Source organism: Erythrolamprus reginae, chromosome 1 (assembly GCF_031021105.1).
Source record: "Erythrolamprus reginae isolate rEryReg1 chromosome 1, rEryReg1.hap1, whole genome shotgun sequence".
NCBI classification, from domain to species: domain Eukaryota; kingdom Metazoa; phylum Chordata; class Lepidosauria; order Squamata; family Dipsadidae; genus Erythrolamprus; species Erythrolamprus reginae.
The window spans coordinates 184225282-184251158 of NC_091950.1; the positions used below are offsets into that span (position 1 = coordinate 184225282).

Below are 25877 nucleotides of genomic sequence, written 5' to 3' on the forward strand. Positions count from 1 at the left end.
CTGCAATCTTTTTCTTGATATTTGGAACATATCAATATGAAACTATTTTATATATGTAATTATTTTGCTAATAATTTTATTAAATATGAAATCTTTATATTGGTTTTAGTAATATATATGCTTTTTTTCGTGTATATTTCATCCTATGCAGGATGCTGGGCTTGTTACGATTCTTATAATCATTTTACACACTGCTCTTCGAACAGGGAATTGCACTGGCAAATTCAGGGAGTGCAACCTCCTTGAAGGTAACATTAAGTAATCTCACTTTAAAATCCAAAGGAAACAAATGTGATTGTTTCTTCCTTCTCATCTCATCTGCCCTGAGTGGCATTCAGGCAGGGTTTGCCGCTCCTGCTGCTCAAGTGCACGTCCAAGCAAAATTTTGCTTCTGCGCATGTGCAGGAACCAAAAAAGCCAAAATCTCTCTCTCTCGCACATCCCCAGGTGATGTTTTCTCATTTTGACACACACATTTTCACTACTGGTGTGATAGCGTTGACCGTACCAGTAGCAACCCGCTACTGGTGCCACTCCTGCTCAGAACATGATCACCAACGCACAAAATCGGCAAAAGGGAAGAAATAATTTCAAACTAGGAGAGATTACTTGGGCAGCTAGTAGTCAGCTATATCTTATAAATAACAGATGCAATTAACTTGGTTCTGCTTCCCTAAGCAATTGATCTGCACTTTTTAAATAAAAATAGCTTGATCCTAAAAAAAATGATAATAAGGGCTCAGCATTTGGGATTATAAACTTCTCTGGCCACATAAACTTATTTATTCTTTATTCAATTGTAGACAACCAGAGCAACTGTAGCAGCATAATGTTATTTTAAAACATTGCTCAGTTGTCATCAGTTTCAACTGAATGTATGGGTGTTTAGAACTGATCCCACAAATGACATAAAACACTGGATATTTTGTAAAGTTATCCTTCTCATTAAAAGACCTCTTTTCTTAAAGAGTATTTGGATGTATTTATCATATCGGAATATCCCTAAATCTTGTGTTTTAATATAGTGGTGGTGGGGTTTGGTAATAAAAACAAGGCACAATATAATTACAAAAACATATCAAATTACTGCAGCTAAAAGGATAATCCTATTCAATTCCACGTGACATCATCCCTCAAAAGCTGTCTGGAATAGATCTCTTTTCATTGTTTTTCAAATCAGCACAGGGGTCAGGAGAAGGCTGTTTTATCAAGTGGGACTTGATTATTAAGAAACATTGGCTACGGATCACTAATGATCTCAATTATTTTTATATACAAGGGATACACAACATTCCTAACTAGGAGAAGTATAGGCTCCCATAGAAAGAAGTCATATTGGTATCGAGGAGCCAAGTCATGAAAACTTTCAAGGTTAAAGTCATCACTTTTACAGTATGCAGAACTTGCTTGAAAGCCAATGCAGTGCCTGCAGTTTGGATGATATATGGCTGCAGAAGGTCTCACTTGCCAGCATAGACAGCTGTATTCTGACCAATTACACTTTCTGAGTGGTCTTCAGGGGGACTCCCATGCAGAGAACACTGCAGTAGTTTATTCGGATGGTGATGGGGGCATGACTTACAGCTTCCACATCTTCTCACTCAGGATAGGGATGGCCTACACTTTTCAGGGAGTGTGTATTTGCAAATTTTAAATGGCAAAAGGTGAGTAAGGAAGGCTGTAGTCTTAAGCACTTTTATATAAGAGCAAATTGCATTCATTGTAATAGTTTTGCCATGCTGTACAATATATTTTAAAAATGTTCCATAAGATCAGACCTGCGTTCATAATTAACTGGTGTAGTGAAATCCACCAAGAATGAATCTCTAAAAAAAATCCTCAAAGTAGAAGCAGATACTTCTCTCTCTGGGTGCAAAGAGAAAATAATGCTCAGCTCCATTCAATTGCCCCTATTCCATCCCAATGCAAGGGATTGAAGGGTAATTAAAAGGGGAAAAATATTTATTTATTCATTCACATTTCTCCCTAAGAGAGGGCCTCTGGGGAGTAACTTATTCTACGCACTGTCATTGGAATTAAGGAATTTCATTTTGGGTCTGTTTATGAAACATCGTGGAGGATGAAATCACCCTCTTCCAAAATAATTTCTTTCTATGGTTTTTTTTTTAGTCAATGAGCACGATCAAGGCTTGAATGCTTAATGAATCAGAGAAAGGGAGAAAGGAGGGCTAGCCTTTAGTGCACATTTGTTCCCTTCCAGTTGTATTTTCCAAGCTACCATTGGAAAGGGAATTGCCACTTCCTTCCTTCCAAGTAAACAGGGCGGAGAGGGATTTTTATTGGGAAAGGGTGGGCAGTAGCATCTTCCTCTGAGTTGAGGGTAGATAATAGTTGTGGAGAAGAGTTGGGGAGTTCCTTTAAAGGAGCCCAAAGGACCCAGCCTGCCACATTCCATGGGTACATAATCAGAAGCACACCACTGCAAGTGGCCATTCCTGATTGTTTGTGTTCGATGTACATAAAAAGTGTGTATCTTCCTGCTCTTCCCAAACAAAATAAGTTGACCAAAAATTATGTATGTTATATAGGATGCAAAACTATTGTAATTAGCACAAGATAAGCACAGGAATACAGAATCAGGAGGGAAAAAGACAATTTATATTTTTAGATCTAAAATTTTAAAAAAATGTATTTAAGTGGAAATGCTTTTAGAAAGTAGCTTCACAGAGGAAAAGACAGAAATAGAAGAAAAAATCCTAACGTTTTGGGGCAGGATTCTTTCTTTAGGGCTTTGCAGACAGCACTTGCCATCGAAACTGTATGTACACTAATTTTATGAGAAATAGATTGCAAGAATCAATATATGTGATTTAGAGAGAGAAAAGCAGAACCTTTACGCGATATTGTAGCACTCCTTAGAGCAGTTCATTGTTTTTCTTATACTTCAAATGAGGATTGTATCACTTCTATAAAGTTCAATCCAACCTTCTTCTCAGTTGCAACAACACTGCATTGCAGAGGAAATAGATTTTTTTTATCTGTTTGTCTGCCAGAATTTAGAAGGCTAATTCAGGGACCAAATTGAAAATACCAGAGGTAATAATATCTGACCCTTCATTCCATCTGTATCTGATTCTGTAAGGTTGGAAGAAGGCGTATACTGTAGAAGGTGATGATGGAGATGAAGACAGATGTTCCACAATGCTCAAAGGATGAAAATTCAGTTATAGACTGAGGTAGAAATATGGCTTACTGTATAAGTTAATAAAAAAGAAAGGAAGAATTGTTAAAAGGAAACTCTCATAGGAATTACATTTACTTTGAACTTTCAGTGTTCTACTACTACCTTCCATAGAACTGGTGAAGGCTAGAAGAAAGGGCTTGAATCTTAAACAATGTACTATCTATCAGAACTATCAGGAAAAAAAAATTTGATCATAAAATAAATCTTGCAGTTTTTTTAAAGTCTTCTTCATAAACTTTACCATAAATCAAATGGTCTGTTTTCCAAATTAGATTGATTTGATTGTGGTATTTGATATTTACTTGTTAATAAGCCCTATCCAATCTCCATGGGCTTACCCTCAGAATAGAATGCTTAGGAGTGCAGCAAGGTAAAAAATTTCATCTATTCATTGGGTGGTTTAGCTCAGGGGAGGTTCTAACTTACCACACCACTGGTTCATTTCTCCTGTGCCACGTGGCTGCACATGTATTGCACGCTGCGTGGCTGTGCCACACGGATGCGCTTTCCACAAGCATGCACAGTGCCAAATACTTGGCTTCTGCGCATGCACAGAAGCAAAAACATCAAAAATAGCAAAAAAATGCCCCCCCTCAAGATGGTGGTGGCCACGGACCGGCACCAACAGAACCGGTTCTGTGACATCACCACCGGTTTACTACCAGTTCTATAGAACCAGTTAGAGCCGGTAGGAACCCACCTCTGGTTTAGCTGTGAAATTCAAAGTTTATCAGTTCTTTCTAACATCTTAGTCACTACCACTTGCCTTCAAAATCTGGATGATGTGGTACAGTCATAAAGGTATTTACAAGCATTCCAATAACCATCATTTTCCCCCCACTTATCATTTCAATTGTCACCCAATGTAGATTTTCTGTTCGATAGTTGTGAAGGTTCACTGGTTTGACCACATTAAACTTTAAAATATCATCTTATTCTTTTTGAATTATACCATACCACAGAGGATTTTGGCATCAAAAAGCCTTTTGAAACATAAATATCATTTTATAGGAATATACAGACAGGTCTAAATTGGGTTATGTAAAATTGTGCTATTATTGTACATCATCCAATACATCATAAGTGTATAAAGGGATTGCTAGGCAGCAAAGGTGGGACAAAATTATGAATTATAATGGATATTGTTATATAAAAAAATTCACAAACCAGCATGACTATGGCATTCCACTAACATTTTAAAAAACTAAAATATGTTCAGAATCTGCTAAAGTATATTTTACATTTTAATCTTCCTAAGAAGATTAAATATCAGTAATATCAGTTTGATTGTCTTGATGCATGAAAGACCATGGATGCATGTAAATTAGGAAAGGAAATACAAATATGATTCTCCCCCAGATTGTGTCTTTATAGTGAACAGCATGCAAACTAATCAATGTTGAATGGATACAGCAAAGAAGACACGATGAACCAAAGTGAATTGGAATTATAATAGTCAATCAGATATACCGACAGAGAACTAGAAGAAGTGCAAACATTTTTTTGCATTTCTTTGATTTAGGCCCACCTGACTCCAAATGCAGCTCACAATTGAATGAAGAAAATAAAATACAATGCCATTCAAAAATGGTACAACAGTTTAAAAAACCAGCAGATAAAAAGCAAGATGGAGAATCCAGCCAACACAGTACTCATAAAAGATCCAAACACTTTAGCTTATCGCTGGGGCGAAAGGTAGATCTTCCAAGTCCTCTAGAAAATTATCAGTATGAGAGGATAATTCCCATTGTGAACTTGGTGTTCTCTGAGATTGGCTATTTTAATGTAGACGTTTCACTATCAAACTAGGTTAACATCATCAGCCACTGATGATGTAATCTAGTTTGGTAATGAAATGTTCAGCAGTATTTGAAGAATGCTATCATTTCGTCCCTTAATTTCCTCAATCTTTCTTCATAGGAATTAACTTGTACTTTCATGATCAGGCCCGTTGCCCATCTCGGAACTTGTTCTGGTTTGTCGGAATCCTTTTTAAATTCTTTTATAAAATATGATACATAGGTGGGGTCTAATCAGCATTGAACAGTGTGGAAGTATTTCTTTTGCTGTTTTGGAAAGTCTGTTTCTACAGTTCTATGTTCTTCATGCTATTGATTCACCTTCACTTTGCAGTCAATCATTATTCCAAAATGAATTTTACAGGTGCTGTTATCAGACAGGCATTCCACAGCTTATATTTGTTTGTCTTAGTCCTATTTCCTAAGTATATTATTTGTTTTGTTTGTACCTGTTATTTCTGCCCCCCAGATCATGTCTGTAATCTATTCCAAATTTTACTTGTCTTCCAGAGTACTTGATAATTTTATCTCACCTGAAAAGCATTTTTCATTAAAATACTAAATAGTGAAGAATGTGAGATTGAAAAAAGGCATCTCATTAAAAATCTCACTTTGTTTGTATGAAAAATCACTGATGAGAGCCTATTAAACATGACTTTTATGCCAGCAATTTATTCATTTTAATTGGCATGTCATTCAAGTCACAATTAAATAGTTTGTTAATTATAATATTGTGGGATACTTTATCTAATGTTTTGATGAAATCAAGGTATGTATACAGCATTCCCATAAGGACAGTCTATCAAATCTTTTCCTTGATAAAATTTTGTGTGATAATTTTTAATAAGTTTGCCTAGTTTTCTATGAACAAAACCAATTTTTTATTATCTGTTTCCCAGGTATTGTGGTAAATTGAATAACACTAGTTCCCCGCATTCTCTCTTCATTTTGAAGATGGGGACACTTGTTTTTCATGGGTGATCTGGTAGGTCATCTATTCACTAGTGGTCCTCCAAAATGAAAAGCTAAAAATGTGTTCTTTTTCAGAATTTGGACTGTGATTAAAATAAATCCCAAATCCTGTTTGTCCAAACATAATGTTGTTAGTGGCACAAACTTTGAAAAGTGTTTGCTACATTGAGATATATAATAAAAGAAAAGGAGAGGATGAAGTAAAATAAAAAAGTGTTTAAAAACAATGAATTATATTCTGAGCCTATTTCAGTTCGAAGGTGCCATTCTTTGGATCGATCAATCATTTGGAATAAAGTAAGGAAAAAGGATTAACTTCTGTATTTACAATAAATATGTCATAAAGTTTTATTTTCATAAACCTCTTGTACCTAATCCAATATTCCTTTTAATGTATTTTTTTTCAATGTATTAACATTAACACTTTAAAAAGCATTTTAAATAACCCTCCATAAACTTAACAGTGAATATAATTACACAAAGCATGCATTAACTTTTCACAGCAGGAACTAATCTTTTTTTAGACTAGGCTAGATTCAGTTTTCATAATTCCTCCTGGCCACAAACATCTCCAGCGATCCCCTTTGAATCTCAGAAAATCTGTTAATTGCTACTGATGACAGGTGAGAGATTTTTCATGATTAATTACAATGCATGCTCAAATGATTCAAAGAATGTGTGAGTTCAACTCATCTGTAAATGAATCTAAAAGAAAAGATTTTTTTAAAAATGTATGCTACTAACATGCAGATAGTGGGACTGAAAAAACAGTAACACAATCAAAAGCATAGAGTGATAAGCATGATGGCTTTATTCAGAATTGTGGGGCTACACCATAGACCATGAATATGGCATCTTCAAAATATTTCTCAATTTAGATTTCAGGTTGGGGTTTTTGTTTTTTGTTTTTGTTACCTCAACCTGATTTTGCCCTTCAATTTATCAATCACATTGCTAAATAAGAAAAAAAAAGCAATTTGAAAGACAAATCATTAAAATAAATTTAATCTCAACAGTTAACATGGGATATTCAATTTTACACTGGAATTAAATTGGATATAAATACCTCCTGCTCTTACCAGTGAGTGGTGTTATTCCATGTATTAAGGTATGAAGCAGACAAGAAAAAGATAAATCTTTCATAAGTACAGCATATAAAAGACAGTTGGAACAACAGCCTTGCATTAAAAGTCATTTGGTTACTTTCCTAAATATATAGAATTTCATGAGCATAAAAGAAGGACCATATAACAAAATGCTGCTGAATTATGTTTACTGCTGCATTTGGATTTGGAGCAGGAATCTAATATCTGTTCACGTACATGCAATAGCAACTAGAGTGATTAATTGACATCCCACCCAGCATATTGATGAATATGAGATGAGAAGCCACTTAAGATTGTTTTTCAATACACCAAATCTTATACCTACAGCTGAACAAATATTAAGTGATTTAGCAATATTGATTGGAGTAACCAGATGTCATTTCTTTTAATGGCTTTGATAGAACCTCACAAATAATAGGTTCAATTAGTGACGGTTTGAAGTTAGAAAAGCACTGAAAAAAGTGAATTATGACGGTTTTTCACACTTATGACCATTGCAGCATCCCCACAGCCATGCGATCCAAATTTGGATGCTTGGTCATTGGTTTTTACATGTGATGGGTGCAGTGTCCCATGGTCATGTGATCACCTTTTGTGACCTTCTGATAAGCAAAGTCAATGAGGAAGCCAAATCCACTTAACAACTGTGTTAATAGCTTAACAGCTGTTATTCACTTAATAACTGTGGCAAGAAAGCTCTTAAATGGGGCAAAATCCATTTAAATTTTGGGCTCAGCTGCAGTTATAAGTTGAGGACTAACTGTATTCTTTTAATTAATTCTGATTGTGTGAATGTTGGCACTAACAGTGAATTCTGCCATTGCAGACATTGACACAGAAATAAACTCCACTGTTTTCAATACACCTTTCTCTCAAGTGTAAGGTATATTGACTTGAGGTATATTAACTGTTGCAGAAGCTAAACTAAATTAGGACGTTTTCTGTCAAAGGGTGTTTCCAATGTTGAGTTTTCCTGATTTGCCATATTTATTGTTGCTTTCATATTGACAGCACAACTTTAAAAAGACTCTGTAGGCTTAAAAAAATCCTTTCGATGTTTCTTTTCCCTTTTCAACGTTTAAGTCCATCATACAAAATCAGCCATTCCATTAGCTACCATAAAAATCAAGCATAGGGAATGAAAACACAACACCTCCTTGAAAGTCATTTGTATAACTGCTGCTGAATGGACCGTTGTACCTACCTGAACGGTCTTCTCGCTGCACTGGAAGGAGAGTCCAACATGGGTAGTTAACCAATCTTATTGGTAGAGACTGAGTTAATTATTTACATATTAATTAGGTACCGCCCCCTTGTATCCCCCATGAGCTCAGTTTTAAAAATGAAGACAATGTAAGAGGATAACCAATTTTTATTGTCAACTGTTCAACCAAAACCATGTCTGCCCAACTCCGGCGTCCCTGAACTTAAACAGTGCCGGGTGGGTTTGGACTCTCCTTCCAGTGCAGCGAGAAGACCGTTCAGGTAGGTACAACGGTCCTTCTCCACTGCAGCTGGAAGGAGAGTCCAACATGGGATATGCCAAAGATTAAGGCCCATGGGAGGGAGAAGGTCTTGTCAGGGACGTCGTGGAGGCACAAACTCGTTGCAAAACACGCCTTCCAAACGCTGCGTCCGCTGAAGCAAACGAGTCCAACTTATAATGTTTAACAAAGGTGGAAGGAGCCACCCAGGTTGCGGCCTTGCAGATGTCCTCTATAGAGGCTTGCGTGGCCCAGGCAGCCGATGTGGCCGCGCTACGTGTTGAATGACCCGTCAGGCCTGATGGTGGGGTCTGGTCCCTAGCCTTGTAAGCTTCCATGATACAATCCTTGAGCCATCGGCTAATAGATTTAGAAGACAGGCCTAGACCCATCCTATGTGGCGAGAATGATATGAACAACTGTTCAGATTTCCTGAATGTTTCCGTACGTCTGATGTAGATTTTCAGAGCTCGCCTGACGTCAATTTTGTGCCATCGCAATTCAGATGGATGATTTCCATGAGTACAAAAGTCCGGAAGTATTAATTCCTGTTTCCTATGAAATGTAGAATTCACCTTTGGTATAAAGGTGGGGTCCAATCTTAACACAACTCTGTCTGGATAAAACATACAGAGGTCCGATCTGACAGATAATGCCGCTATTTCTGACACTCTGCGTGCCGACGTGATTGCGACCAGAAAGGCCGTTTTAATAGATAGTAGTCGTAGAGAAATGGACCTCAAGGGTTCAAAAGGTGGTTTTGTCAATGCTTTGAGTACCAGCGTAAGGTCCCATGACGGAAACCTCCGTACTGGCGGGCTGTGCTTGTTTGTAGCTCCTCGTAAAAAATCCCTCACCCACGGGTGGAAGGCCAAGGAGCGTGTCTCTGGAACTTGTATCATAGTGGCCAGGGCTGCCACCTGTCTTTTTAGGGTGTTAGGGGCTAACCCCCGTTCTATCCCCTGTTGCAGAAATTCCAACACCGGGATTACCGATGTCTCCTTCGGATTCAGATGACGTTGGTCACAAAACTTACAGAATGCTTGCCAGGTTGCCTGGTAGATTCTTGACGTCGACGGACGTCGTGCTGCCTGTATTGTATCAATGACCTTCTCTGGTAACATCTGTTGCCTCAGCCTGCTCCTTTCAAGTGCCACACGGTTAGATGTAGCCACTGGGGATCCGGGTGTTGCAGGTTCCCTTGACTGAGGGCGATGATCCGGTCCGGAATCCTCCACGGTGGTGACACCGATAGTGCCACAAGGTCGGAGAACCATGGACGTCGAGGCCAGTGAGGTGCCACCAATAGCACCTCCGCTCTCTCTGCCAGGATCTTCTCCACCACCCTGGGAATGAGACTGGTGGGAGGAAAGGCATAAAGTAGACCGGGTGGCCAAGGGGAGAGGAGGGCATTGGTCCCTTCCGCCCTTGGATCCGGAAAACGTGTGTAAAACCTTGGCAGATGAGCATTCTGCTGACTGGCAAACAGATCCACCGAGGGAATGCCGAATCTTTGAGTCATCCTCTGAAAGATGGCGGGGTCCAAGCTCCATTCCGATGGATCTAGAATGGTCCTGCTCAGCCAGTCCGCCTGAGTATTGCTGACGCCGGCGATATGTTCGGCCGTCAATGAGGCCAGGTGAATCTCGGCCCAATCGAAGAGATGGTTGGCCTCCTCCATGAGGTGCTGTGACCTCGTGCCCCCCTGATGATTTAGATGGGCCCTGGTTGCAACATTGTCTGTCAGGACCCGCACGTGTCTGTCCTGCACCAGCGGGGTAAACGCTTGGAGGGCCAAAAACACCGCTCTCAATTCGAGGAAATTGATGTTGACTGGCTCCAAGTCCTTGTCTGACCAGAGGCCCTGGGCCATGTGATGTCCGATGTGCGCGCCCCATCCTAAAAGACTGGCGTCTGTCGTGAGGGTTACTGGGTTTTGGAGCCGAAAGGGGGAGCCCTTGCTTAAGGCTGGCGATGTCCACCATCGCAAGGACTCTCGGACTGCCCGTGGAACACGAACCTTTTTGTTGCAGTCGCTCCTCCTGGTTCTTTGAGCTGGGAGCAAGAACCACTGTAGATCCCGGATGTGATGTCTTGCCCAGGGAACGATGCCTATGGCTGACACCAATGTCCCCAGGATTTTGGATAACAACGCCAGGGGAACTCTCCTGTTGTGCTGAATGCTGGAGATCAGTTGCCGTATGGTGTGTTGTCTTTCCGGAGACAGAGATACCGTGTTTGATAAGGTATCTATGATTGCTCCGAGATGAAGTAATCTGGTGGTGGGAGACAGGTGACTTTTCTCCATATTGATTGTGAAACCGTGAGATTCCAGTGTCTGCACTGTCCTGTCTAAGTCGTTCCTGGCTCCCGATGGTGACCTGGACAAAACGATTATGTCGTCCAGGTAGGCCATCAGCCGGACTGATCTCTGGCGCAGATCTGCCGTCAAAATGTCTAACAGTTTGGTGAAGGTTCGAGGGGCCGAGGAGAGGCCGAACGGCATGGCCCTGTACTGAAAATGCTCCCCCTCGGTGCAAAAGCGGAGGAACCGCCGATGACTTGGATGTATAGGTACGTGGAGGTACGCTTCCTTGAGGTCTATTGATGTTAATAGATCGTGGGAGCGTATGGATGCTATAATTGTCTGTAAGGAGTGCATTCGAAACCTCCTGTATTTTATGAACACATTCAATTGTTTCAAGTTTAGTATGAGCCGGCAGCCTCCTGAGGCCTTGGGTACTATAAAGATCACTGAATAGAACCCCTTGCCCTCTTCCTGTTGGGGTACCGGCTCTATAGCGTGAATGTCCAATAAATGCTTTATCTCCTCTCGGAGTTGTAGTCTCTTTTGTGAGTCCCGTATCACGGGACAATGAAGGAAGCGGGATGGTGGAGGCTGGACAAACTCCAGTCGCAGCCCCTGCGAAACGGTGGCTAAGGCCCATTTGTCGGATGACGTGTGTAGCCAGGAGGGACTGTAATGTTGAAGTTTCCCTCCTATCGGCATCCCGGTTGAGTCACTTTGAGCGACGAAAACCTCTCTGGTTACCTCCCCGAAATGGCCGTCTCGATTGTTGGTAACCTCGGGGTCTGTCCTGGAATGACCCCCGATCGGATCGAAAGGATGACTGATTGTATTGGCCATATTGACCTGGCGTAAAGGATCTTTGAGCCTGACCCGTTCCTGAGGTGGCTTCCCAGCGAGGGTTCTGGCGCCTTGTGTATGGGGCAGACCTGCGGTCCTGTCTCCTATTTGCCCTGGGGAGCACCTTCTTCTTGTCTCTGTCCTCAATGAGGACCTTCTCCAAGATCTCCCCGAACAGCATAGACCCCTGGAACGGGCTTGAGGCCAGCCGCCATTTAGACTTCAAGTCTGCTGGCCAATTTCGCAGCCAGAGAAGGCGTCGTGACGACATAGTCGTTGCCATGCTCCTAGCCGAGAACTTCACCGCATGGAGGGTAGCGTCTGCTGAGAATTCCGCTGCCGCTCGCAGCTTGCTCAGGTCCTGCCTGAGGCGTCCGTCCTCTGGCCCGAGCCTGGCTTGCATTTCTTGCAACCACATAATGGATGCTCTATTGATGAATGATGCCGCGGCAGCCGCTCTGAACCCCCAGCCCGACATCTGATGTGCCTTCCTCAGCAACATCTCCGCCTTCCTGTCCTCAGGCTTCAAGCTGTCGCCAGTTTCCGAAGGCACCAACGCACTGGAGACAAGTGTCACTACCGGTTGGTCAATTGGCGGGAACTCTAGGAGTTTTTCCACCTCCTCGTCGAAGGTGTAAAACTTCCTCTCAATGTTCGAAGGTCCCTGTGCAGCCGCTGGGTGTTGCCAAGGCCGCTTGACTCCCTCGACAAAGATGTGGGAAGCCGGGAAGTGCTCAGTCTCCGGCTGAGATTCCTTGAGAAGAGCCTCCGAGGTTTTTGTTGTGTCAGCAGGGTCAGTCGCCTTAGGCGTGCCTGCGAGGTTCATCACCTGCTTGGCCTTACAGAGCAAGGTTCTGAATAGAGCGGGCTTAAACAGGCCTACCGCTGGTGGCGGTTCTGGCACAGTCTCATCCTCTGACCAGTCATATTCTCTGTCACTCTCTTCAAACTGTGGTTCCTCCATCAGCGACCCCACGCCAGAAGGGGGCGGTACTGTCCAAGGATTTCTTTCTGGAACCTGTTGTGGGGGCCTAGCGCCTTGCTGCACCCCCGTAGCAATGCCCTGTGAGTAAACGTTGGCAATGATTTCCTGCAGGTCAGGCGTCATCTGTTGCCAGGAGCCCGATGGACCCCTTAAGCCAGCTGCCGTGGGGGTAAATGTAGCTGAAGGCCCCTGCTGGCTTCTGACCGAATGGCCTGCAGACCCCGGTCTGTTCCAGGAAGCACCAGGAGATGGCATGGCCTGAGATATTGGTATAAACTGTCTATCAGGCGACCAGTCCCCTGTTGGCATGCTCCCAGTGGCCCCCAAGGGAGATTGGGTGGTCAGTTGGTCAGGGGTCATGTGCTGCCGCTGGGTAAGGGGCAATCCAGAGGGAGAGGGCTGCAGGGCCGCTTCTAGTTTCTTTTCAAGGGCCTTAATACGCTTCTCCGCCTCCTTTAAAGAGGAGCTGGAAGATTGGGAGGCTTTTGTCTTATCCTTTGCCTTCCCTTTGCCCTTATCTTTGGTGGCGGGGGAACTGCTCTTGTCATTCCCGGCCTATTCCTCCATTATTACTCACAGTTATGTTGGTAAACAGAAATTTTGGCTCCACGCCCTTCTGACTCAAACAAAAATGGCGTCTCGGCTTCCCAGCCTCTTGCGCCTGCGCACTGGAGCCTACTCGCCCCCTCTTGCGCTCTTGCCGCCAGAATGCTGGCCATTCGCGCCTAATTGCGCTCCGCCCACGATCTTGTCCAAGATGGCGGCGCCCGTGCCGTTCCCGGTCTTTTCGGGCTCGCCGCTACCGCTCTGCCCCTGATGGCAGTCTACGCCAGGGTAGTCGCCCTGGCTCTCGCCTCCGCTGCCCAGAATAGCCTGGTGGCCTCAGCGGTCTCGCTGCTGCAGCGGCTCCGTCGGCGGCTCTGGCGGCGGCGGCTTCGGCGGCGGCTTCCCTCGCCGCCGAACAGCTGATCGCTCTTTCGGCGAGCCTCGCCGGATCTTCCGAGCGACATCAAGCCTCCCAGTGGGGGGGGCGGACCCCCCCACCTTCGGCTTGCAGCCTTAGTGTGGCCTCGGAGGCCAGGGACCCCAGGCTGGATGCTCCTCTGCGGGGTGTTCCCTCGGAGGGAATACAAAACCCCTGAGGAGTAACGTTGGGGGTGCTGCCCGCGGAGGGCAGGGACCCCGTAGCTCCTGTTCTACTGCTGTCAGCTCCATCTGAAAAACAAAGCAGAAAAATTAAACAGGTTACAACATTTTATTAATTATTATTATTAATTATTTTCTTAATTACTAGCTCTAATTAGCTTAAGCTCAAACTCAGTAAGTCTCTACTCTTAGACTGAGTTTTTAAAACTGAGCTCATGGGGGATACAAGGGGGTGGTACCTAATTAATATGTAAATAATTAACTCAGTCTCTACCAATAAGATTGGTTAACTACCCATGTTGGACTCTCCTTCCAGCTGCAGTGGAGAATCAACCTTTTTTAAAAGAAGATTCCAGGTCAATCTTATAAAAATATTTTATTTCCTTGTATAGTACCTGCAGAGGAAGTTGTTGTTTGTACAGTGCAGTGGTACCTCTACTTAAGATTGCCTTTATTTAAGAATTTTTCTAGATAAGAACCGGGTGTTCAAGATTTTTTTTGCCTCTTCTTAAGAACTATTTTCTACTTAAGAACCCGAGCCCAGAAAAATTTCCCAGGAAATTTGAGAGCGGCACGAAGGCCGAGCCAGTTTCCTGCCATTCCCCCTAGGTTTCTCTCTCTGGCGGAGTGTATGGGAGGCAGCCTCGCGCCGGGTGTATGGGAGGTGCATGCTCCTCCTCGCCACCCCAGAGTCCCTCTTTTTTTTTTAAGCCTTAAAGTTTTGGATATTTTTGATTCACCTCACCCCAACCTCTTCCTTTGGCAGCGACTGTCCTCCTCCTCTTCTTCCTCCTCCTCCTCCCACCCAAATTCCGAGCTTTTATTTCTTTCCTAATGGGTTTGCGCGCATTATTTGCTTTTACATTGATTCCCATGGGAAAAATTGCTTCTACTTAAGAATGTTTCTACTTAAGAACCTGGTCACAGAATGAATTGTGTTTTTAAGTAGAGGTACCACTGTATTTCAGTTCTGATTCCCAGAAGGTGCCACTTAAAAACAGCACCTCTGGGAGTAGCGCCTTAATCTTGCAGGGACTCAGGATTGAACATCAGCCTTTCCTGCACACTCCCAACAAATAGTACAGTTGCATAGAAGGCTTGCAGACGCTTATTGTATGCTCCTGGGCCTTCTAAAGCATCATTTGGAATCAGAGATGAAACACTGCACGGTTCCACGGAGCTATTTCTGTTTATGGCTCACAATAACATACAACTTCAATATCTTCCATGTGATCTTGTTTAAACCAATTTTTTGGGGGGGCAGTATTTATAGCTTCCAAAGCAGGAGTCAATACTGTAGTCTTACATGGGAGACCTCATGGGATATTAGGATTTTTTTCTTGAAGAAATTGAACTGTGAGCCTGCCTTTCCACAAGGATGGAAATAGTGGCTCTGATTAGAGTCGTAAATGATTAGATCAACAGGGCCATTTGTGCCATTGCTGTGTATCAACACTAGTGTATTAATTTATAGTTTAATAGGCCATTTTCTACAAACCGAAGGATTTAGGTAGGTTTGCCTGATGGGATTTGGAAATCTCATGTGCTGTATAGCTTTGGAAACCTGCTTCAGTTTCAGAAAGGGATGGTTGGCTTTAAAAACAACAACAACAAATGGCTCCATTTTGAGAAAAACACAAGCATGGCTTTGCTCACCTACTCATTTAGTTTTTATTTCAACTAGAATGAAATTATTTTATCAGGGGTCCTTGGTTTTCCCTGAGCTGGGTTGTTTTCTTGCAGACCTTTCATTATCCTAACTAGGTAATGTTATCAGTGCTAGACTAGCCGCCCTGAGTCTGCGGAGAGGGGCGGCATACAAATCCAATAAATAAATAAAATAAATAAATAAATAAATAAATAAGCTCAGAGACCACCAAGGACTTTTCATTTCAACCCTAAGCTACATATATTATCCTTTACTGGTTAACTATGTTATCACTTTGTTGAATCCAAATCTTGACCAGACGGATCAATTTTACTGCAGCAAAGTTGTTTAGTGTTGGTGGCATTTGGATCACACTTAAAGCAGGTTAATTTAGGATTAAACAGTATATTTTATGAATATGTATGCTCGGCGCTTTGCGGGAATATTTGACTTTGCTGAAAATGCACCCTTGGATGTGACAGTTAATAACAGAAGAATATTGGAGCATGATAGATATTTTTCTGCCTGTTTTTTTTAATTAAAAAAATATTGCATGTGCATATTTTTGTGTACGTATACATCCCTAGCAACTACTCTGGAAAAACAGCTAAGTGCGTACTATGACCTGGAATGAGCAAAAAGGAAGAATTATTTCCTCACTTTGGGATTCTTCTTTCAATTGCTGCTTTTGAGTTGGATTTCCATTGAAAAAAAGAAAAGGAAATATGTAATTATAAAATTATATGATATAATTTGACCTTTAAACATCTTCTTTAAGGCATGTAGAATGGTACTTCTATCATCCATGGAATATATTTTGGCACTTACTTTGTATGAAGTTATGTTACTTTCAGCAAACAAAACCCCTGAAGTTATCATTTTATGGAGCAAGGCTTGATTTTTAAGCAATTCTAGAATAATTGCTCATGTAATCTTTGTCAAGAGATTTTGTATGCAACTGACATTTAAAGATCTACAGGTTACTTCCTCCAGTTAAAATTGGCTATTTTCCAAAGTATCAGGCTACAGTTTCTTGACATTTATTTATTGAAACAATGTATTCGGCTGCCCATTTTCCAGTACAATTCAGGGGTAGGGGCTAAGAAAACATAAAACCAGAGAAAACAATATTAACAAATAGTTAAATGTGGTTAGGGTTGGAAATAAAGCCTTCTACTACCACCAAGCTTGGTTTTCTTTCTTCTCTATTTTGGTTTGCACATGTTTGTGTGCAATTGTTGCTAAAAGCAAACGTACATACCATGTTCATGTCGATGCCATTGGTGTATGTCCATGCATGCTGGAAATATTCTTCGAGCCTCTGCCTCAGTGGGTTGGGAATCTGATGAAAGCGAATGAACTCTTTCACACGTAACATCTGCATGTGATACCGTGCCGTTCCAGAATATAGTCTTTGGATTATTGCGGATACGTTTCCAAAAATGCTTGCATACATTAATGCTAGGGTTAAAATAAAAGAAGAAAATAAGTGGTTGGCTGATATCATTGTACTCATGCAAAATTACCTATATCGCTCAAAATATGTGTAATACGATAGGTTTTTTTTAAAAAAAGAAAGAAACCCATATTTTACAGAGAAGGACACTGAAAGAAACACATGCCTCTTGCCAAAACTGCAAAAAACTGGCAAACAAGGATTGTCCCACTTAAGTATGCAGCCATGGCCACTTGTCCAGGCGCCACACAGTGGCACTGTAGATTGTGCATCATGGAATGAAAACATAATGTTCCATTTCTAAAAATATGCCAGGTATAAGAAGTACCCAAAGTTGTTTATAATTACTGGATGAATCACTCTGCCTAAAGCCAATGGGACAATTCCTACAAAGCTGCAATTTACAGTTCTTCTTACACATATAGCATCCAGCATGCATCGGTAAAAAAAATTCAGATATGCTATTAGATATTCGATCAAGTTATTTTTTTTCAACAACACCGTGAGAAAATTCCCCCCGTGCAAATATGGGGCAAACAGTATCTTTATTTGGCTGTCTTATGTCAAGAATGCTGCTCTGCCTTCCCCCTCCCCTCCTGGCATGGTCCTGCTTAATTATGCCAACTACTCAGATCAAGGCTGGCTAAACCTCTCTCACCAGTCAGCAATGATGGACTGTGCTATTACCCTGGCTTGGTTTTTAATAGTTTAATGATGAAATAATTCATACGAGAGGCCAAACAACATTAAGTATTTAAAACAGTTGGTCAGAAGAGAAGTTCTGCTTTTCATTGGACTGCATCCAACAGGCTATGCAAGTGGACTTAGCTTTAGTTGCCCTCAATTTTGCTTTAGAGGAATCTTCTAAATGCAAGTGATGAATCAATCAGGGCAAGGTGAAACCAGTCTAATCGGTCTCCAATAGATACAAGCTGTTGAAATATTAGAAGATTGAAGCAAAGACTGTTTTCTAGTCTCAGGATATACAATTTGACTACAAAATATTTTGGGTTTGGTTCTTGCCATCAAATACACTTGATAACCTGGAGATTCTCACATGCTGATGCTTCTCCATCGTGTTCAAAGAGGACCTTGATATCTAATGGGTTGTGGGCTGTCTACAATGTGTCCGCAGGTGGCTGGCAAGGCCTATGCAGGCACAAAATGTTCTGCTACACGTTGGGCAGACGTGTGGGCACCACTGTTACACAAACATACCATGTATAACTTGTAATGGCCTAGGGGGAAGGGATATCTTAACATCTCTTTGTATCACTTCCTTTGTCCACCATGCGATCGCTTTCCTTTAGACAGCTCACCATAGAGGAGCTGTTTAGGGATGCAATGATCTGGCATCCTAGCAACATGGACAGCCAGCATGTCTGGGCTTTCATCAGCAGGGTGGGAACTGATGGCAGGCCTGCTCTGGAGAGGACCTCAGTGTCAGGCACCTTATCCTGCCACCGGATCTTCAGAATTCTATGGAGGCAGGTCATGTGGAAGTGGTTCAATTGCCTAGCATGTCTCCTGCATGCAGTCCAAGTCTCATTGGCATATATCAGAGTAGTGAGCACAGCTGCTCGGCAGACTTTGAGCTTTGTAGCAAAGAGATTGCTACAAAAAGATTGGAACAAAGACTGTTCTCTAGTTTCAGGATATACAATTTGCCTACAAAATATTTTGGGTTTGGGTCTTGCCTTCAAATACACCTGATAACCTGGAGATACTTACATGCTCATCAATAAATGTAAACACTTTCGATTCCAATCATTTAATTGTCCAAGTCTGCATAACCATAAAGAGCAAGAAAAAAGGCTTGGCTAAAATATAGATGACCACATGTATGATTCAGTTTGTTCCGCAAACCATTGTACTGACTTTGTGGATTTGAACAGATGCTTGGAACACACACCCATTTGCGCTGAGTTTAGTTTCACCAGACTGACATCTAATTTCACCTATAAAGCACTTAATGTTGCTTGGATTATATGTGTCCTTAAAATGCCCCAAAAGAGAGCTAAACAGAGAAGGACATAAAGGGAGCATGAAGTTACAAAGAAAGCATTCAATGCTGTGATTGTGGAAAGTTCTTCTTTAAAGTCTCCTAAGGACTTATCCACAAATGGTTTGGATAAAGGTAATAGGGAAAAAAGGTGGCAAGTACAGATGACACAACACATCACTTTGCAATATTACAACTGTTCTATGATGTGCCACCGCCCAAGCAACACATTTTAGGACTGAACCATTTGTCCCATCTTTTTAAAATACATTCCAGTTCCATTGATATTTCTAACTGTTTGCCCTTTTTGTTGTTGTTCTTAGATCAGAGCGAGCAATTTATTTTTGGTTTGCCTGCCCTGCTTAAGGACAGTTGTGATATAACCAAACTTTTTGCAAAATTACTTAATGTAAATCCCCTAAAACAGAGACTGGCGCACAATAATATTATTCAGCTTAATTTGCCTCTAAATCCTCAAAAGTGGAGGGAAAAAGTTTTGTGGGGGTCCATAGTTAGACAGTTCAAGGGGTGACCTATTAAACTACCTTTCAAGCACCCCCCCAGATAAAGTATAACAGCATTTATTGGAGGATGTGTACAGTAGTCCCTCACCTATCGCTGGTGTTACGTTCCAGACCCCGCCGCGATAGGTGAAATCCGCGATGGGGAATTTATCGACTGATAGTACTTTAGGGGGGACGCTCCCTGCTCCCTTTCTCCTCCTTCCCACCAGCTCCGGATGCCTGGAGGCGAGCAACGGCCGGCTAACCTTTCCCCCCCACTACTACTTACTCTGCGCCTGAGGAAAAGAAGGGGAGGGGGGCAAAAGAATCGCCGCCCCTGAGCATTCCCAACCCACTGCTATTCTTTGCAGCAGTTCGGCCAAACGTTGTCTTTTTTGCCTTGCCCCGGCTGGAAAGTCCCTGGTGAGCTGCCCCGGCTGGTTCTTTTTTTCTCTCTCTTTTCTTTTCTTCCCCCCCCCTCCACCCGCCCAGCACTTCCTCTCCTGCCCTCGAGCCCAGTCTGGAAATCCCTGCTGCGTCGCGTTCCTTTCTTTGCTCGCGCTCACTCGTTCGTGCGCTGCCGGGAGCTCTTTCTACAACCCCAAGCACACCGCCGCCGCCAACCACTAAGCATGCCTCCAAAGACTGCCTTCTTGGCACTGGCGAGGCGGGTTGAATGAGGGGACGGGCCTCCGCCGGAGCTCAGTCCCCGCCCCGCTCATCATTCGCCCAGCCGTGAGCTGGTTGGCTTGTCCTGCCCTTCCAAACTTCTAAGCGCCGTATCTGTGCCAACGCTGACTTCAAAACCCGCGATGAAGTGAAGCCGTGGTGGGTGAAGCGCGATATAGCGAGGGACTACTGTATATGTTAGACCTTGTACTGATGTAATGATTACAGACTGTTCTACCCCTTCTTCCAACTGGAACCATTGTTCTTCAACTCTTCCCAATACCAAAAAAAAAAAAAAAAAAATTCTGAATAATTCCTTTTTTTGGAGGGAGTGGCGTTGTTATTGTTCTTGAAAACTAGAATCAGGGTGCTATGGAGGCCACATGTGGCATAGGGGGCATAGTTTCCCCCCCTAAGTCCTGCTGAATAGTGGTGGGAAGGTGGGGTCCATTTCTGTTTTCTTTCCCTCTTCTTTCAACAAGAGGCAGTTATACTATTATATCTGAGGCTGGGCTAATTCTCATCTGTGTTTGTAGGTATGACAGAAGTATGAGGGGCCTTGAATATACAAATCTTTAGTCATTCCTACATGTCCCAGTTGATCCCGCTTTGGGGTAGTTCCTCTGGAAGGCCTCAAGAGATTTTTTTCCTTTGCCCATTAAAGGACACACCTATAGAATTCAAGACCTTTTGATATATCCTTTTAAGGAAGTACAGGATTACATTATTTATTTCAGTTTTTAAAAAATGATAGTCTAAATAAGCAATAGCTGCAATATTATTTTATAATTCTTGTAAGTGGGTACAATTTTGGACACAAGGGTACAAATAATTCTTGTATTTTCAAAGAATAAGGTGTAGGAAGCTACTTTTTCTGCAATATTGTGTTAAAGCCAGAATATTTCAGTGAAAGATTACCTTAATTACAGATACCTAATTTTACTTTTATGAAAATATGCAAGGATTGCATAGTGCCTGTAGGGCAATGCTTAAAAAATATTAACCACTTAGAAAAGTTGCTTCAAATTCTTCATGGAAAGCTATAAAATGAGTAAATTATGCAATGATGATTTGTAATCTATGGCAGCATTTCCCAACCGGTGTGCCGCGGCACACTAGTGTGCCGCGAGACACGGTCAGGTGTGCTGCGAAGCTCCTAGGGAAGCTCCAGCTGGGCGGGGCGCTGCCGGTGCCGGTGTCTCCGACCTGGAGCTTCCACTCGCAGCTGTCCCCTGGCTACTGCCCGATGCCGCTGTTTCCGGTGCTCTTCTGCTGGGCTCCAAAGAAGGAAGGCGGGAAAAAGGAGGCGCGAAGAATGAAGCTCTCCTTTTCCCCGCCTTCCTTCTTTGGGGCCCAGCAGGGGAGTGCCGGAAACAGCGGCATCAGGCAGTAGCCGGGGGACAGCTGTGAGTGGGAGCTCCAGGTCGGAGGCACCGACAGCGCCCTGCCCAGCTGGAGCTTCCCTGGCATCGGCGGCAAGTGTCCTTTGGGGCCCGGTGGGAGAGCACTGGCGGTGGGAGCCGGAGGGTGCCGGCTGCAGAGACCCAGGCAGTCGCGGGGAGATGGCGGCGGCGAGAGGGAGCTCCAGGGTGGAGGCACCGACAGTGGCGGCTGGACGTGCTGCTGGAGATGTACATGCTGGCGCTGCGGGGCTGGCACTGGCTCGCTGGCTGGGCCGGAGGTGCCAGCCCCACGCCCATGCCCAGCACAGCGCCAGCATATACGGAGCCCAGCAGTACGTCCAGCTGCCGCTGTCAGGGCTCCCGCTCGCCGTCAGCCGCTCTGCCGCCACCCTTGGCTACTGCCTGATGCCGCTGTTGTCAGTGTGGTAGAAAGAGAGAGAGAGACAGAGAGAGAGAGAAAGAAAGAGACATAGCAAGAGAGAGAGAGAGAAAGAAAGAGACATAGCAAGAGAGAAAGAGAGAGAGAGAAAGAAAGAAAGAGATAGGAAGAGAGGCAGAGAGAGCAAGGGAGAGAGAAAGACAGAGGGAGGGAAGGAGGGCTGGAGAGAGAAAGAAGGGAAGGAAGGAGGAGTGAGAATGAGGGAGGGAGAAATAGAGTGAAATGGAGGAAGAGATTTTTTTTTTGTCCAAACTTTTTTTTAGCGCCCCCCCCGTTCAGTGTTCCCCAGGATTTTGAAAATATGAATAATGTGCGGCTCAAAAAAGGTTGGGAAACACTGATCTATGGTATCTAATATAAAAAATGAGACTGTACTATTTTTATTGCCTTGCAGAAATGAAAAAAACAGCAGAATGCAGAAAGTCGATTATGTGTCAAGTTTAGAGATGTCATTGACTGAGAATTATTCTTCAGGTTTATTTATTTATTTATTTATTTATTAAATTAATAATAAAATTAAACAACAGGCTAATTAATTAATTAATTAATTAATTAATTAATTAATTAATTTTATTTGCTTCCTATCTCACTACAGGGCAATTCTGGGAGACTTACAGTTAGGACTCATTATGTTAGAAGGGTCCATTATGCCATTGAGATCAATTTCACTATAGACATTCAAATTAAAGCATCTGCCCAACAGATGGTCATCTAGGCTTTGTATGGACACATCTCAGGGGTGAAATCTAGAAGGTTCTGACAGGTTCTGGAGAACTGGTAACCGAAATTTTGAGTAGTTCGTAGAATATTACCTCTACCCATGCCCTCCAAGCCACGCCCATAAAACCAGTAATAAAAAAAATGGATTTCACCACTGACACATCTATTGAAGAGAATTTCATCACTGGACATCAGTACTGAACATTTTTACCAATATTAAATTGATATCTGTCCTTTATTCTGTGTTATTCACACAGATATCTTGATTTAATTTCTGTGTGATATTATTTTGAATATTTGTACGGTGCTATTATATCAACCTTTATTCTTCTCTTTTCTAGGCTAAATATGACCAGATTCATTTAATTTTTCTTTGGATTAATTCCTATCCCACGTAATCCTTGTGGCCACTCAGTAAATCTATTTGTATGGAATCAAAAACTGGACATAATATTCATGGGGGCCTTACCAGCTCAAAATAAATTGTAACCATTACTTCCCATGATTAGCAGGGAAATTCATTTTTGAAGCCAAAGCACATTGTTGAATTATATCGTTTGCAATAAACTATTGTCCCAAGATGCTTTTAATTCATAAATTGGAAAGTATTCCTATTTTCAATCTGTGTATTTGACCTTTTTCTTAAGTGAAGATTTTTATGTTTGCTTCTGTCAACTCTGGAATGATTCTAGCTGAAGCCAAATCTTTCTTGCTTTGTTTCTTAGTTGCATATTTATTGGGGGTTGGGGGGGGAGACTTATAGAATGTAGAATGTTTTCCTCCAGTGTGCCAGACGTAACAATGATAAGGCTACTGAGAACCAAGGCCAAAGCAGGGTGCCCTAGCAACGGCAGGAGGAAATGCTGAGAAGTTCATCAGTGGTCGGGCGGTAGGAAAAGCAAGTAGGATGCTTGGCTGCATAGCTAGAGGTATAACAAGCAGGAAGAGGGAGATTGTGATCCCCTTATATAGAGCGCTGGTGAGACCACATTTGGAGTACTGTGTTCAGTTCTGGAGACCTCACCTACAAAAAGATATTGACAAAATTGAACTGGTCCAAAGACGGGCTACAAGAATGGTAGAAGGTCTTAAGCATAAAACGTATCAGGAAAGACTTAATGAACTCAATCTGTATAGTCTGGAGCAGCGTTTCCCAACCAGTGTGCCGCGGCACACTAGTGTGCCGCGAGACATGGTCAGGTGTGCCGCCAAACTCCTAGGGCAGCTCCAGCTGGGCGGGGCACTGCCGGTGCGGCTACTTTCCGATGCCGCTATTGCTGGCGCTCTCCTGCCCCAAAGAAGGAAGGCGGGAAAAAAGGAGAGCTTCATTCTTCGCACCGGCAGCAAGAGGAGGAGGGCGCCATCAGCAACGGCACCAAGTAGTAGCTGGGGGATGGCAGTGGCAAGAGCTCCAGGGCGGAGGCACCAGCAGCGCCCCGCCCAGCTGGAGCTTCCCTGGCGGGGGCAGCAACCAATGTCCTTTGGGGCCCGGAGGGAGGGCGGTGGGAGCAGGAGGGTGCCGGGCTGCGCATGCCTGCGCCAGCGCACCCCAAAACACCCCCCCGCACACCCTTTTCCAAGGGCAAAGCCGCGGCCGCCCCCCCGCGCCTCTAGGCCCCTCACGCCCCTGGCTGCTCGCCGCTGCCTTCGCCGAAAGCGCTTGTCCCGGGCTCTCAGCGAGGGGGCTGCAGGAGAGGCGGCGAAGGCGATCTCTCTCGTTCTCCGGAGGCTGGAGAAAGTGATTTTCAATGTCGGGGGCGCGGGCCGGCGTGCGCTCTCCCCATCCCCCTGCCCCATTCAAAGTAAGCCGGCAGGGGGATGGGGAGAGCGCACGCCGGCCCGCACCCCTGACATTGAAAATCACTTTCTCCAGCCTCTGGAGAACGAGAGAGATCGCCTTCGCCGCCTCTCCTGCAGCCCCCTGGCTGAGAGCCCTGGACAAAAGCGCTTTCGGCGAAGGCAGCGGTGAGCAGCCAGGGGCAAGAGACATAGCAAGAGAGACAGAGAGAGAAAGAAAGAGAGATAGCAAGAGAGGCAAAGAGAAAGAAAGAGACATATAGCAACAGGCAGTGAAAGAGAGAGAGCAAGAAAGAGAGAAAAAAGCAAGAAAGAGATAGCAAGAGAGACAGAGAGAGAGCAAGGGAGAGAGAAAGACATAGAGGGAGGGAAGGAGGGAGAGAGAGCAAACAAGAGGAAGAAAGAAAGAGGGATGGAGAGAGAGAAAGAAGGGAAGGAAGAGAATGAGGGAGGCAGAAATAGAGCGAAAGGGAGGGAGATATTTTTTTTGTCCAAACTTTTCTTTAGCTGCCCCCCCCCCGTTCAATGTTCCCCAGGATTTTGAAAATATGAATAATGTGCCGCGGCTCAAAAAAGGTTGGGAAACACTGGTCTGGAGGACAGAAGGAAAAGGGGGGACATGATCGAAACATTTAAATATGTTAAAGGGTTAAATAAAGATCAGGAGGGAAGTGTTTTTAATAGGAAAGTGAACACAAGAATAAGGGGACACAATCTGAAGTTAGTTGGGGGAAAGATCAAAAGCAATGTGAGAAAATATTATTTCACTGAAAGAGCAGTAGATGCTTGGAACAAACTTCCAGCAGACGTGGTTGGTAAATCCACAGTAACTGAATTTAAACATGCCTGGGATAAACATATATCCATTGTGTTGTGATTCCGTCTGAGGCTCCTCAGGGAACGGCTGAACCTCTGCCGGCTCCCTGCTCAGAGGGGGAGGATGAGGAACAGGAGGAGGAGGAGGAGGAGGCCCAGGCAGAAGGGGAGGAGGAATATCAGGCCGAGGGAGAGGGAGAACAGCCAGAATCCCCCGGGGTGGAGCTCTCCCCAGCAAGCAGCCTAGAGTCCTTAGATGAAAATGCTCAAACCATCATCGATCACAGGCAGAGAAGAGCAGCACAACGAAGGGGACAATTAGCCAGGTACTTCCAGTCCTAAATAGGTAACAGCTGGGTTTGGGTGTGGTTCTCCCCAGAAAGGCTGAAAAGGCAGACCCACCCTTCCTGTATTGTGGAGTATTATCTTTGGGAGTCCTAGGACCTGGCTGTGATCTTTGGCGTCTCTGATTCTGGCTTGTGGCCTTGAAGGCTGAAACCTTGGGGGAAAAGGCGTGGGGGCTTATTCTCTACAGTGGTGTGTGTGCCAGCAAGAAGTCTGCTGTATTGTCTGGCCGTC

General features: G+C 43.6%; 1 protein-coding gene across 1 annotated transcript in view; it reads right to left on the reverse strand.

Moving 5' to 3' along the window:
• The window catches only part of KCNH7 (potassium voltage-gated channel subfamily H member 7), a 395413-nt gene that overhangs the window by 50272 nt on the left and 319264 nt on the right, over positions 1-25877 (reverse strand). Inside the window, exon 9 of the mRNA XM_070731643.1 lies at positions 16755-16954. Coding sequence (XP_070587744.1) covers positions 16755-16954 — 200 coding nt within the window. The remainder of the gene's footprint in view (positions 1-16754; positions 16955-25877) is intronic.